The sequence below is a fragment of the Pseudochaenichthys georgianus genome, chromosome 22, assembly GCF_902827115.2.
Source record: "Pseudochaenichthys georgianus chromosome 22, fPseGeo1.2, whole genome shotgun sequence".
NCBI classification, from domain to species: Eukaryota; Metazoa; Chordata; class Actinopteri; order Perciformes; family Channichthyidae; genus Pseudochaenichthys; species Pseudochaenichthys georgianus.
In genome coordinates this window covers 14637728-14653643 of record NC_047524.1, presented here as the reverse complement: position 1 = coordinate 14653643, position 15916 = coordinate 14637728, and the positions used below count along the sequence as shown (strand labels likewise).

General features: G+C 41.3%; 1 protein-coding gene across 1 annotated transcript in view; it reads right to left on the bottom strand.

The window, feature by feature from the left end:
• Positions 1-41: 41 nt before the first annotated feature.
• ltk (leukocyte receptor tyrosine kinase) overlaps positions 42-15916 on the bottom strand; it is a 61161-nt gene continuing 45286 nt past the window's right edge. The window contains 15 exon segments of the mRNA XM_034111665.2: positions 42-3014; positions 3096-3186; positions 3763-3897; positions 4881-4982; positions 5249-5341; positions 5832-5929; positions 6016-6145; positions 7669-7733; positions 8205-8295; positions 8373-8559; positions 11585-11695; positions 12580-12744; positions 14139-14237; positions 14843-14888; positions 14890-15029. Of these exon segments, the coding sequence (XP_033967556.1) occupies positions 2013-3014; positions 3096-3186; positions 3763-3897; positions 4881-4982; positions 5249-5341; positions 5832-5929; positions 6016-6145; positions 7669-7733; positions 8205-8295; positions 8373-8559; positions 11585-11695; positions 12580-12744; positions 14139-14237; positions 14843-14888; positions 14890-15029 (2555 nt within the window). The 3' untranslated portion in view covers positions 42-2012.

Genomic DNA, 15916 nt, shown 5'->3' with positions numbered 1-15916 from the left:
ACACACATACGATCAATATATGTTGATTTATTTGGGGCACAGTAAGGTTAGAGGAAAGTGTGAAATACAGTGTTTTGCATAGAATATCTTTGCATTTTTGGTTGAGGCATAACACCGTCAGCTACTTCAAGAATACAGAAGAAAAAACATTTTGAATAAGTGTGAAATAAAATGCACCAGGCCAAGAATATACACTGTGAGCAAGACACAGATGGATTTGTCTTTCTCTGTAAAATAAATTCCACATTAACCAATGTTTTTTTAATGGCACACATCTCTAGCTAAAAATGTGACTTTAGAAAAAGATAGTCAGCCTTTTGGTGAGTCACCTTTTCTAATTTTAAGTGGAATTAAGAGCAACCAGAACATCTCTCACTAATATCAGAAGGCCTGAGCATAAACACATACAGTAAGCCTAAATAACCCTTATATAAATGTAACCAGTCACACAACATATTACAAAATAAATGTTTAGGATGAAAATAAAGACACGTATCAAACACAATCGATTAAATAAGAAACATAAATACTGAATAATCTTTGAATAATATGAACTGAGATACCCGCAGCAGCACGTTTGGTATATCTGAATACCTCCCCCTGCTGAGTAAACATAGGTACTACCTGCACTACATCAGCAGATGCAGTGCAGCAGTATTTAATGGCAGTGATCAACTACAGATCCATCATTAACACAAGTGAAAAAAACAATACAGCTACAAATGCAAATGGGATAGTCCAGTGTACGAAGTGAGTACAAAAATATCTCCACAGCTGCATGGTCATCACGTTCTACACACTTATACATTTATGAGTCCAAGTAAATATGGGGACAGAGCAGAGAACAGTAACAAATATCAGAAAAAATAATACATTTATGCAAACATTTCTCAGCTCCACTTAATCATTGACTATACAGGAATCAAGTCACTACTTAACAAAAGCAATTTTAAAACTATATAAGGCGATTTGTTTTATGGAAAATATGCCGTTTTGGATGAGAATAGAAACCACTTTCATAGTAGTTTGTAGCTACAGCTAGCAAGTGGTTAGCTTAGCATAAATACTAGGGAATTGGAAAACAGCCACCCTTGAAATATCTGCTCGTTTCTCTGAAGCTCACCAATAAAACATAATATCTTGTTGGTTTAATCCGCACACTATCTGAAATGTAAAGCAGTTTAAGTGCATCACTATTTTTGGGTAGCAGAGACATTTCTTGAGTTTTATCTTAAAAGTGAACTTTCTTTACTTAACTAAATCACCTCCACGGAAAACTCAGCAAGCTCCCATCTGCTGGGCAAGCATTAGGAACGCCAAGTAAGTAGACCTTGTGTTGAGAGAAAACAGCAGAGACATGTTATTGCAATATACTTGAAGTATGTGTTTTCACATTGTGTAGGGTGAAGAAAATCCGAAACACAGAAGTGTTCTGATGTATGCATACAATTCTAAATGAAACTGTTTTAGTAATTAGAGCCTTTTCTGAATAACACACTTCTGAAATTAAACATTCTCAAACAAAAACACACGTTAGGCGATTCTCTTCCCAATGGCTCAATATTTTTGCATGTTACGGTCCTACTGTAGCCTACACTGATTACTACAAATTCCAACAAATGGTTTACAATTATGCAACATTTATTACAGCAAAAGCTCTCATGAAAAAACGAAAACATAAAAGGTAGAAAAGGAGTCCATTTACAGCAGTTATTTAATGTGGACAAGCGAAAGCATCTTGTCGTCCAGTGTTTAGCTACCAGAAGTCCAGGAAGGAGCTCTGAGTCCAGCATTGGCTGTCACAGAGCAGAGGCATATTTGTGTTTTCCAGCATTCCCAGAGCTCTAATAAATTCGATGTCGTGGCTCTCAGACTGTGTCGGATCCCTCGTGGTCATGCTTTTTGTTCCAGATACTCAGAAACACTTTAGTCTCAGCTGGTGAGAAAATGCGCTTTGGGGGGGACATTTCATTTTTATATCAATCTAAATCCCTGTAACAGAAGGCGGTTTCTTAGATGGGGGTGACGCTGAGGTCTTCAGACAAAGAGAAGCCTGAGTCTCGGTCACGTGTGGGCTTCTCAGCTGTGGTGTGTCTCCTCATGTCCTCGTGTCCGTAGCTGGCGTGGCGCTTCAGCAGCAGCTTGGGCATGCAGGATGAGGAGGAGGAGGGGGGGAGACCCAGCGCCAGGCCCAGGCCCGTCCCTGAGGAGACACTGGGGGCAGAGCTGGTGTTTGAGATGGCTTCTGGGGCTTTGAGCTTCACCAGGAGTAAGCTCTCCGCCTCGTAGCTTTGCTCATCGTAGGCGTAGTTGACGTTGCCACAGGGGAAACTCTGTAACTTAGCCAGATCCATTCCAGCTTTGGTGGTGCCACCAGTTGGGGTCTTATGGGAGGATGTGCTCGGAGTCGCTTGAGCCTGACAAGAAGGGGACGGTGTCGAGGAAGGACTGAGGTCACACGCAGCCTCGTTGCTCTCCAAGGCCTGAGAGTTGGAGGAGGCGGAGTTGGAGAGTGGCATGGACTGAGTATGAGCTAGTGTTTTCTTCCCACGGAGGTTTTCCAGAACCCAGGATCCATATGTGGGGTTCCACAGGTTCTTGGTCTTGTTCTTCAGCCTCTGGCTCCCTGAGGAAGAGCTGTTTCTGGAGCACGGTCGGTGGTGGGGGGGCTCGGGTTGAAGCCAGTGGCCTCCTGCCGACAGACCGGGGGCTGGAACAGGCACGGCCCAGGACGGCTCCAGAGCCTCGCGGCAGGACGTCACCTCGTGGTGGACGGGCTGGGTCCTCTGGAGGAGCAGACGGGGTTTGGTGGGCTGCGGGGGAAGAAGGGCGGCACCAAGGCCCAGAGAGGAGAGACCCAGCTGGGGGGAGGGGGACTGGGAGACAGGGTGGGACACCAGGAGGGGAGTGAGGCTGGAGGAGGTGTGGTCAGAGGGACGGATTATTGTGCTGCTGTCGTCCTCTGATGTGGGGGAGTACTCCACTGGTAGGGGGGTGTTGATCACATCTGGGTCCTGATAGAGTAGTGAAGGGGAAAGGTTACAAAACAAAACAAAATGAAGGAAAAAGGAGTATATATATCTGAAAGAGTATACCTGAGAGCAGTAGTTCATTCTCTCCAGGATGGTGGAGAAGTTGGGCCGGTGCTCGGGGCAGTGCTGCCAACACTGGGTCATCACCCGATAGCTACAGAAAACAAAAAAATGATTTACAAGGTGATTTACAATATATGAAAAAACAAGAGAAATACATAAACTATACAATAAATGATATATAACACGAATAAACACAAAGTGATTATTACAAGCATTAATAATTATTATTTTAAACCAAAAAACGGATAAATGAAGAAGAGAATTTTATTTATATTTCAGTTCAAACTGTATATGTGAACCATCTATTGAAATAAGTACATGTAATACGATCAGATAATCTCCTAACATAAAAGTCCTTACTTATACATCACTCTTGTACTTAGAGGAAAACAATTTGTTCAAATAAATGTATAAATCGAACTACTTGCTTTAGCTTTGGTCAAAAGTTATTCTTGACATACCAACTTTATTTTCCTTCCCTGATTTTTTCTGGCCTTATGCTCTTTTTTACTTCTGAGATAAGAAGCAGGGAAAACTTTCAGAAAGTTGAATCAATTCCCTTTCAAAGGTGTTAAAGAATGCAGAATCCATGCCTCCACGCTGGATGTGAACTGCTCTAACTTCACACCCAGGCTCCTCTCTTTATTGTTTCTCCCTCAGGACTCACACAGGCCCCGGGCAGCTCTTGGGAGGATCCATCCGGCCTCCGCTGGTGACGAACTCCAGCACCTCCTGGTTGGTCTTACAGGGATACGGCATGTACCCCAGAGAGAGGATCTCCCACAGCAGCACTCCAAACGACCTGCAGGCGGAGAGACAGACCAGAAACTCAGCTCACTCTGACTGACTGTGCTTCACATGTCGACCTGCTCTCCTCAGAGGACATCAGCATGTAATCCTGCATTGGTTAGAAGCAATTGTTGTTTCCAAATCTGTTGTATCAGCCTCCAAGGTATTAATGTGGTTTTATTTTTAAAAGATTGATGTTTGTTGGCTTTACTCTCATTGGGGCTGAGTTCTGAACCACACGCAGTTACTATCAAAAATGTTTTCAGACAGTAGGATCCAAACATCGTAAAGCACCGCCGGGAACTTTCTGTTTTTAAGATTGGTGAAACAAATCAGTGTTTCACTTCTCTGTGGTCAAATCTGTCCTGAAAATATTCCAACCGCAAAGTTTGACTCTGATCGCCGCCTCCACATAAAAATTCTGTTTACAAAGTTCAGACTTTATCTGTAAACAAACATTTCTTCCACCATTTAAAAGTGAAATTTGTTAAATATTTGACTTATTTTGTCAAAAGCAGTTTGAATGTTTCCCCTCACTGCGCACTTTGTTCAGTTTTGTGTCTTGAACTCCTTTGTCTTGTGAAGATGTTCACACTGAGCATAATGTTGCCGACTTCTTTGTACGTCTTAGTGGTTTTGTTTAGTAGTAAAATGATTTCCATCTTTGCATTTTGTGTTTCGCTGATTGCACAGAGGCTTTTACATCAGCTGCAATTAGGCGCTGGGATAATTGTCAGAATGTTTTGACATGGGTAGAAGGAAACATCTTCAATTAAAATCGGCTTCATCTGGTTTTAGATGTTGGAATTGTTGGAGTGAAAGCAATTAGCCTGAACACATAATATTCAGCATTTATCAAAGACCTACATTTTCGCCAGTTTAAAGTAACATACATTAAATAACAGGTTGTAAACTAAATAAAAGAGGGAGGAAAACGCCATTAAAAACTGTTTCTCTTTCTTACTTCTTTTGATATTATGTGTTAAGTATCCATACCATGTATCAGTCTTGCAGGTGAAGATTCCCTCCATGAAGGCCTCCGGTGGCATCCATTTAACGGGCAGCATTGCACGACCACCTTTCCTGTAATAGCTGGCTCTGTGATATGAGAAAAGCAAAACAATCAGATTTAGGAATGTTCATTTATCATCTGTTTAGAAGAGAAGGTAAACACAGTACCACAGGGTCATGACCTCTGTAAGTAAATTCTGATTCTGGCCCCGTGGAGGATAATTAGATAGCTTTTCTACCGGTCCTCCATTTATTACATCAGCCAAGTGCTGCCTCCATCATCGTAAGTCATCCTGTGTGCTTTCATGCGGACTGCCATGCAGTGTGTGACGATGCAAATTCAGCTTACGAACCTGTATATGTCTCGTGCCATGCCAAAGTCCCCGATTTTAGCCACTCGGTCTGGTCCAGGGCAGGTGAGCAGGCAATTTCTGGCAGCAATGTCTCTGAAAAACACAGGATCTGTCAGAAAATGTATCTTCATGATGGCACTAAACCCATATTCATTTTTCAACAATAGATTATGGTTTGGTTTCTTGTTAAAAGGGAACCACATTTATTTTAAAGGGATTTGTATACAGATGAATATTAATCAATTCTCATGCCGTTTCTTATTTATTTAAAAGCTGCAGCATTTCCTGCTGCAAGAAAATGTTGACTATTAGAGCTTACAGTAAACAAGGTCAGGAAATGTAAAATGTCTGGCTGATTATGCAACAGTCTGTCCAAATGAATAAATATGTAAACATGTCGGAATTTTCTTGATATTGATTTTATAATCAGGTTAAAAAGAAATACATTCCTGGATTAAAAAAAAGAAGATCTAATGCCATAATGCTTTTTCAAGTGTTTTTGTTGCAGTAGAACGGACATTCTAAAATCTTGAAAATGTTTATGTTATGTTGTTTAATCTGATCTCTCAGTGTGGATCTGAACCTGTGAATGAAGTGGTTCTCCTCCAGGTAGCGACAGCCGAAGGCGATGTCTCGAGCCATCTGCAGCAGCTCCCGCATGGTGAGGTAAGAAGTCTGGCCCTGGACACAGCACAGCTCAGTTTAGCGTACCACACCTCACACACACCTCACACACACACAGACAGGAGGGTGTCGTTTAGACGTACAGCTCGTGGTCTGTTCTCTCTCAGGAAGCTCTTCATGTCTCCTCCGGTCATCAGCTCCAGCAGGATGAAGCGTGGCAGGATGTTTAGACTGACACCGATGCAGCGCACGATGTTGTCATGGCTGAACTTGCTGCATGGACAAACAGTAAAAACCCCTGGGTTAGCAGGACGGCAATGTGTGTGTTATATATAAAATGTGCAGTGTGTTTATGTTTGCTCTCTTTATATACTGGAAGGAGAAAGAAAAAGGCAATGTAGATGAGGGAAAGAGAAGACAGGTGCTTCGTGATCCTACAGTAGATTTGAAGACTGTGCTGAACACCTGGAAACATCAGCTGTGATCTCATTGGCTGGGGAAAAGCTGCATATTAAACAACATGTTTAATATAGTCGTGATGTATTTTACATATTTCTTCAGATTGAATATATACAAAGTCTAAAAGGTGCCTCACTCACGTTTACTTTTGTAGTAAAGTATTGCAGTAGGAATGTGTCCCTCATCCACTTAAAATATATGAAGTTTTATTTCTAATAAATCAAATTCAAGCTTTAACCAGTCTGCGAGGGAACATCGTGGGGGACAGAACTTTTAGCATAGATAAAGTAAAAAAATAGTTAGTAAAATCTATTTTCTGCATGCTCAGTTAGAACTATTCCCTCCCATTGCTGATGGCGATTTAAGCAGTGTGATAGTGTAACAATGTACTTATCTATATCTTTTAGCTGACAGTCCTCATCAGTGTCTTGTTTTTTTTAAATGGTGATATCTTTTTCACACTTTTGGACCAATGATAAAGCTGATGGACCACACAGCAAACCCTTAACAAGATGAAGCTACACTTTCTGCTCAATACTCAGAGTTTCATGCAAGGGATTAACACGATCAAAACACTAGCACACAGATTGTCACCAAGGTGACCAATGATAAAGCTGATGGACCACACAGCAAACCCTTAACAAGATGAAGCTACACTTTCTGCTCAATACTCAGAGTTTCATGCAAGGGATTAACACGATCAAAACACTAGCACACAGATTGAAAAAGAGAGAGAAAAGGATGCTTCTTTAAATCTACATACATAACTCCTCTGTTCAGTTTTTTGCACACTTTTTAAAACTCGTCCTGACCGAATAGATTCCTTGTGTGCACTCCAAATCCAGATTTAAAAAATGGCTTTATATATTTTTTATGAACTTCTGTACATATGTGATAATAAACTGTAATCTCAGCTCTACTACTTGATTATAAATAAGGAACTCTTATTTGTTCTTGATCGAGTTTTGTCTTTCTAAACTACCAATAAAGAATCTAATAAAGCAAAAATGCCCCACAGGTGTTTGGAATAAGACTTGTTATTGGTACTTACCTATACAAACCACACAGGTCATAAACTATATTTAAGTTATCTGTTTCAAAATTACTTTCCTGAGATGAAAAAACCCCTGCAGACAGGGCCTGTGTTCTTCACTATAGCAGAGGTTTCATTTGAAGGGAGTCAGGTCTCCCATCTTGCCTCAGGTGTTATCTCCTGTTACTCAGGAGCCAGCTGCTGTCTGATGATGTGAGCACAGTGCTGCTTCACACATGTCAGGTGTGCTTTAAGAAGGGTGCAGTGAGTGAATCAATGTGTGAGGTGCAGGATGGAGGAGCACCTCATAATCAGAGCCTCCATCAGGAAATCCATTTCATCCTGTTCAGAGCAGATTTCTGGGAGAGTCTGTGGAGCAGAAGGAATCGGAGGGAGACGTGTTAGTGAGTGTGCCATGGTCCAGAGGAGAGAAATCCTTTCACCAAATCAGCAGACCTTTGTGCAGCTCACTCAGATATTCCTTTTTAACCTTGTGTCGGTTTTAAGCCAAGTAATTAAGGGCATTGACCAACTTTTTTGCATTTATAAATCTTTGTCTGCAGTTTTACAATAAGTGATTTAATTTTTGCATAGCACAAACCACCTTTACACACGTTCACATTATGTTGGTAAACAAACCTTCTTTAAATAAAGACATTACAAAAACCTTGTCTTTTCAATTCATTCATCCGTGTGACCTTTGGATCCAAGAGGCAGGAGCCCCCCTGTGGGAGGCTGTTTAGTTGATTATGTATAATGAAAGTAACTCCTGGGGAGGTGCTATCATCTGACATTTAGGTGCAACTTGGTGCTCATGTGTCTTACAGAGTGAGCACTGACCTTTATGGCCACCTGCGAGGGGCTGTTATCGCCACTAATCCCCAGGACTTGTCCTTCGTAGACTTCCCCAAATGCACCGTGGCCGAGAGCCCTGGAAAAAACCCACAAGTGACACATGAGTAGAGTGTTTTTCCTGACATTTCAATATGGTGTGTAATTTAGCTTTACCTGAGAAGTGTTATGTTCTTGCGCGGTACTTCCTTTAGTTCATTGAGCGAGGCGGCCTTCCCTGCAAAGCAGTAGTTTGGGTTGTAGTCCGTCATGATGGTGGAGGAGCGGATCTTGCTCAGCTTGTACTCTGGACTCTGCAGACGCCCCCTCACTGCGTGCAGGTAGTTCTTCCTGCGGTACCACACTGAAGACAAAGACAAGACAACCAGCTACTTTTACTTTAAAGTCTGAGAAGGTTTTATTTAAATCACTCACTGGACCCCACACTTGCATATAAGTTGTAGAAGCAACTTATCTGATCTGCTAACTGTAGGAGCAGTAACACAAGGAAGGGTCAAGCTGCATCTCATGATGCTTATGGATGTAAAAACAGCATTCTTAGGGACTTAGGTTCGTGTGGGATGTCCTCTCCTTGGTTACTGCTCCTACTCTGTCTGTGCCAGTGAGTTTGGACTCACCCGCCGTGGAGGCAGACCACGTCCCCGATGCAGGTTGGTAGTCTGCCAGGGAGGGGGTGTTGCGTGCAGGTAAGAGGAGCCGTCGAGCCATCGCCCGGTGCAGATGCTAGGGACTCGGGAAGGGGGGGGGTTGGGAAGATTGGGAGGGGTGGTTTGAGGAGGAAAATGAGGAGTAGGAGTAGGAGGGGGAGGGGGAGGGGAAGGAGGAGCAGATGGGGCGCCCAGGGAACAGACTACCTCCCTGCATGGGGGAGAGCTCAGGTGAGAGACACTGTTAACCTGAAGGGTGTGTGTACTGTGGGTGTGCTGTTCTGCAACGCAAAGCAAGCTGAATGCAAAATGTCATTTTTTTTTTTTTGTATTTAATTTATTCACTTGCAAATGTACACATTTACACTCAGTGCAGTTAGTGAGAAAGTCACAGTTGTTCATTTGTTTTGCATAGAAATCAGCTAAGTTTAAACTTTGGTAATTATAAGAGTATGTTACGTAGTAAACAGCTCTTTGTTCATGAATGGTTATATGAACAAGATAACCATCCTTTTTGCAATTAATATGTCTGATATATTGATTAGACATGTGTGACTGGAACATCTGTTGTACTTTTGTTTGACTTACTAACACCTCACTTGTTTTCTGTCCATTCCTCTTCAATACTAGTCCTTGATCTGAAAATACCATGTATCTCATGACTGATATTAGCCATCCTCGCTGGTCCTCACCCTACTTATACTTCAAATGTTTCCATTCCATATTTCTCTAAAATAATTGCCATGTAAAAATGTATCTCCTAAAAGTAGTTTTGAATAACAATTTCATCACATATTCCCAGCATTCAATATTTCTCATATCCTACCATTGTTTAGGACCAACAGGGTTTTCCCTCTGCAGTTTATACATTTCTATTAGCATCTTCTCCAAAAACAAATCCTATTATAGTCTGCCACTAGAATGTACTATTATAAAGTAATGTGGAGCTAACCTACAACAATCTCCATAACACAAATGTCTTGGATAGTAAATACACTGTGATCACACATGATGTTGAAATACCCTTTTCTATATAGTAAAGGAACAGCTTTAGTGTCCAAAATAAAACATGGTTCCTCTGGGAAGGATGACTGTGAGGTCAGTACATGTCCTGTCTTTGTAACATGCAGATTCATTTTCCTCTCCTGTGTTCAAAAAAGTGTTGCTCCAACAATGGCGTTAAGATATCAATTCACCAGATAAATTCTCACTTGAATCATTAGGAATCTTCCCTGAAGGTCAATACATATCAAACATTTGTATTGACCCAGTCATCAAGATGTTTCCTTTTGCTGTAAATCTGACATGAACTTGCTCTGGTCACGCAAAACCCTCCATATTGCTCCTTTAATCATTAATTGCATATTCATCATTCTCCCTACAGGACTTTTAAATATAACATCTCAGTCAAAACACCAAGCCTCTCGCTGTGCCTGGTTGTCTCATCAGAGAGCGAAAAAGCCAGAGAGCTGGAAGTGTGACTGATATTTCACAGGAAGCTAGCACTGTGCAGATTTCTCTGGAGGCTCTTTGAGGAAGTTTAGATCTACCAAAACCGAGTGTGGGAACGAAAGAGTGAGTCTTCTACGGCTGAGCTTCACTTAATATTCAGAACTTTCACTAAGGTTAGCGAGAGGACGAGGGTGAGAGAATGTGCTGTACGAAAACATCGGAACTACTGTAGGATTAATGGTTGGACCCAAATGTCAGGCTTCCTTTCCTAATTATCTGCAGCTGATGGATGTCAAAATGGTGAGAAATGTGCAAAAAACAAGTTTTATGAGCTCTATTATCCCTCACCGTCCTATATTATAGCACATGACTGCGTAAATCGTATTGTTACAATGTCATACAAACTGTATATAAAGTGTCTGCGGTTAATACAGCTAGATTTACAGATTGTCTGACTGCCCACTCGTTTAAGCTCACAGAAATCAGACAAATTGTGCCTGCTTTTAAAAAAAAAAAATCTTACTGGCAGTGCTTTGTGTAAAAACAACGTTACTGTACCACAGCTCAAGTCTTATTATACTCCTATATCCTAGTGTCATACAGTCAATGCCTGTGGGTTAAGATAAACTGTGTTCTTCTCAAAATGACTAAAAGGCTTATCTTTATCACAGCTGTGTACATCCCCATATTGTTATGTAATTATGATTGTTTCTTAAGCAACTGAATCATACAGGCTGACATTTACTGCTGTCTAATCTCACTCATCATAACACATCTCCAGCTGAGAGAAACCTCCTGGGTAAATGTCAAAGTAGTCTATGTTTTTTTTTATATATTTAAGTGACACGGTGAGATGCTTACTACTGTTTTGTGCTGCTATAAAAGCAATCATACTGTAGGCAATAAACACCAAATATCATATCATATCCATTATGTCACTTCCCGTCTGCTGTATTATCTTGTTTCACACTCTTTGGCACAAAACAAATGTTATAGGAAGCAGAAATAGAGTCATCTGAAATAAGTGCTTGTAATAAAAGTGTCCATATGTGCTCAGCAACACATCATTCAGAGCCATATCTATCCCACAGCCCATTTAATCATCCGGCGCAGAGCCAGAAAAGGGCATTTACACCAACACTTCAAAAAGCTGTTCCTGTTTTTGTTGTCAGCAACATCTGTTAGCATCTGTACGTTCAGATGCGCTCACTCACAGCCGGTGGAAGGTGGAGGGCATAGACTGCACACAGAACTGGGAGAGTCTCTTACTGAGGATGACTCCGGTGCAGATCAGCGCGATGCCGCTCGCGATGGTGGAGACCACGACCGCCAGGATCAAAGATGTTGACATGTGGCCCTGCAGAGGCGTTCCCAGAGGAGCTGCTGGGAGAGGGGGCTCGATTAGTGAAGTTCAAAACAACTTTTAGATGTTTTATGTGTTTATGGGATATTGTTAGACATTAAAGGTCCCCTATCATGCAAAATACACTTTTTGATGTATTTTATACATAAATATGTCCCCGGTGTGTAAGGGAACTCACAAAGTGTCAGAAAATACAACCTTCTCACTTTTCCTCCGTACCCATATCTCTTAAAACAGGGGTATAAGGGAGCTGATCCAGATTTGATGCCGATATGACGTAATATCCGAAATGTTGTCTGGCTTTAGACTGACGGCCCTATCAGAAACGTCGCTATCAGAAACAATGCGCGATGTGTTTTGGAGGTAATATGGTCTTTGTTTACATTAGCAAGCATCGCTAACACTCAGAGCTAACGCTGTACTGGAGAGAGCATGTGTAAAAAAGCAGGATATAAAAAAGGTACTCACCTTGTGGTAAACACGCAAGACAAAAAGCATTTGAGCTCCATACCGTTTCAGAAATAATCCTTGATGTGGTTTGGTACATAATATGGTGTTTAATCGCGGCAGCGTTTAGCTGAGTATCTGGGTAGAATTCTCCTGCATGAGCATGTATAAGCTCCCCCTCCTTTTTCTTTTCACTTTTTTTTTTTTGCAAAGCTACAGACCCAGAATCAGCGTTTCTCTAACAGGGCTGAAATAGAGGGGTATGAGGCATGGCTAGAATGGGTGATCTGTTTGGTATTTTGAGCAAAATACTTCATATACATGTTTTCTATATATCTGAGACCTATAATATATGCCTAAACATAGTATAATACGAGACCTTTAAAACAAGCTTTTAATGACTTATGGCCAAAATCCAAGAGAAAAAAGTGTTTTTTGGTTGGTAATTATATACCTAAGGTGCCGACACATGTGACGTTGTCGTTGGCCAGGACTTCATCGTCGTCGTCGCAGAAACAGAGGATGAGGTGAGTGTCTTCATCTCGTTTGCAGCTCTGCGTTTGACAGTGGCTGCAGTTCAGCTGCACCTTGATCTCACACTCGCCGTGGCTCTCCATGGCTACAGGGAACAATGTACACACACATAAACCCATGAATGCCAGGAAACAGAAACTGCATGCACAAGCAATTGAGTTTGCAGGATAGACCAACAAGGTCAGGTGATATTGTATATGTAGCTGTTTGTCAACAAATCGCATGCATTGAATTATTGTTTGTGCAGCCAAAGGCAGATGGTTTTCCCTCCGTGCCATCAAGCTTAATTGTTGTCGAACAAATATACAAAACACATGAATGAGCCACACAGTTGCATTCTTGTTTATGATCCTTCATTACAATGAATATGGACACTTGTTGTGCATTTATGTCTGTATGTGTAAAGCCTAGTATGTGCTTGTATTCAAATGTGTCTCAAAACTCTAATCTGTGACCATTGTATCTTGATATAAACTATGAAAATAGGGAGAATATGTGTGTCATATTTAACGTCATGCTTCAATTTGAGGCAAGATAATTTAACTACTTTACAGGAATAATTCAATAATAAGCTTTTAAGTTAATCCCTTTGTTTGTATCTCGCTTTGGATGTGTTTCATGTCTGAAAACTGCGGGGGCAGACGCTGCGTTTGAGAGCGTCGGCTGGCAGAAAACCAACAGCAACAACAACGTCTTTCACATGAGAAGCCGTCTGCTGGGGCAGAGGGCAACGAGCTACATGAGGCTGTGAATTAGTCAACTGCCTTTCTCTTCCTCCCGCTAAATAATGAGAATCAGATGGTAGCCTCACAAGAAAACTACACTACATATATCAATGTGCATATGTGTAGGCTTAAATGTTCAGACAGATAGTTGGAAACAAACAAGAACATGTAAACACACAATTTATTATCTACTTATTGATTTCAGATGTTTTTCCACTCTTGTTTGACTAAACATTTGATTTAATACACACCTACCAGCTTTTTACTCAATCCGTTTCTTATTTCAATTCTAACTGCATCTCATGGGCTTTATCAGTAGAAACACGTGCTACCTTTGCACTATTTCACTCTGCAATACAGTTTATTCCTTGCTTTTCTCATCCTCGCTTGACCTAAGAAAACGTACTAGTTTCCTTGAGGGCTTTGACATTTTTAATTTTTCACTGTCAAGTTCTCTTTTCTTTTCCCCTTGTTGTATTCTATGTATTTTATCAGAGTTTGACCAATAAAAAACTAGCTTTTTCTTGAGCTTTTAACTTCATCTCATGGTCTTCATTCGTTGATGGAATTGCTCTCTATTCCATTCTGCCATTAAAGTAGTTTCTATTCTGATCTAGTCCACCTTATGGAATGTAACTGTATTCTGATTTGGTTTGACAAAAACACGTCTTAATTGAAGGTTCACTTAATAGCTTCTCTCACCATTATCAGTATAAACATCATTGCCGTGTAACATTTCACATGTCAGTCTCACCTGCCAGAGGCTGGAGGAAAATCTCTCCCATCGGATGAATGAAGGAGATCCCATTCTGACCGTCAGCTGTGATCTCATCCGTCAGCGCAGCGTCACCCCCTGCCACAAATGTGTGTTGTGAACTCATTGGTTAGTATTAAAAGAAAACGTCATGACAATCAATGACACGTCATGCACATCAGCTTGACTCCACTGTTTACAAAAAAACACTGCATGGCACACATTATTCTCAATGACAAAAAGCTGAAAGACTGGGAGATTTGATTGGTGGATGATAATATTAAGCTCTTCCACCCTGCTGTTTCTAACAATCTGACAAAACAAAGAAATAAACAAACTAAAAATGTATAATTATTATGTCTGACTTGATTGCAACTAACTAACAAACTGTCTAATCCCAAAGCATGGACGTTTGTGACATCACTCACAACATTGCAAAATTGTACATAAATGTGACAGTGACATTATGCTAAACTTTGGTTCGTTTGAAAATGAGGGGGGGATCCTCGAGTCATTTGTGTTCGGAAACAGTCAAAAGACTAGAAAGGAATTAATGATGCTTTATATATCAGCTTTCCTTCAAGGAGAGAGAGTTATGCCACACAAATGACACATTTTCTCCTCAAAATGAGTTTAATAGCTTGTCTTTAAAGAAAGGAAGTGATCTTAAATTAAAAACTGATTTCCATTTAAGGACTGATTACCTCTGTAACCTCCTCCCCCTCCTCCAGCTGTACAGGCCCCCCCCCCCACCTCCAAACCCCCCGTAGGTGGACCAGCTGAGCTTGGACGTGGCGATGGGACACGAGGACCCCCCCTCAGCTCCCTCCACCAGAGACTTCCCCGCCCTCAGGTGAGGACCGGGACTGTCTCTCCAGCCACCACCTCCACCTTCAGGGACACAAGAGCAACAAAAGAACACAATTATTTGATATTACTTTATCAACGTATTTATGTATGAATCATAATATGAATGAAGTTTTCTCCTTAAAACTAAACACTTCACAAGGTGAGGTCAGCAAAGAAATGATAACAAATACCACACACTTCATGGTAATTACATCTGCTTCTTATGTAATGTCTATAGTTAATAATCGTGAAAACAGTCCACAGGTTATCCACCAGCTGATCAAGCCCAGTAATCTTTGCCGATGGCAGCAAATCACATGTCCAGCGGAGCTCTAACGCCTTATCGAATTGTGCAATGCAAGGCATGATAATGTGTGATGGCCGGTTTCAACATTGCCAGACACCGTTCACACACATACACACACGCAGGGTTGTAACGGAATACATGTAACGGCGTTACGTAATCAGAATACAAAAATCAAGTAACTGTATTCAGCTCGCGTTACATTTGAAAAAACGAGTAATCTGATTACAGTTACCTTCGCAAACCTGAAGTGAATACATTTTGGATTACTTATTGGAATTATTGGTGGAAAGATTTCCTCACAACATTTAATATTCATTACTAAAGATACAGCCGAATCATCACAGCGCACAAAACCTATTACCGCCGGAGATGGACCAAAACATTTGCGGGTCCGCTCAGTGAAACAATAACAACGAAACATACAAAAGTATGCGTTTAAATCGTGCGTGTGTGTGTGTGTGTGTTTGTAGAGGTGTGTGTGGTTAAAACACATCAGCCACACCGCTCTTTAGCCTTTCTAATGATTCTGAAGGTAAACACAGTGAAGGCGGTGCGTGGAAGGCACTGCGAGCTCCTTTTCTCAGAGGCTGAGTTAACCCTCCCGCTGCCTCCTGGTGCTGCA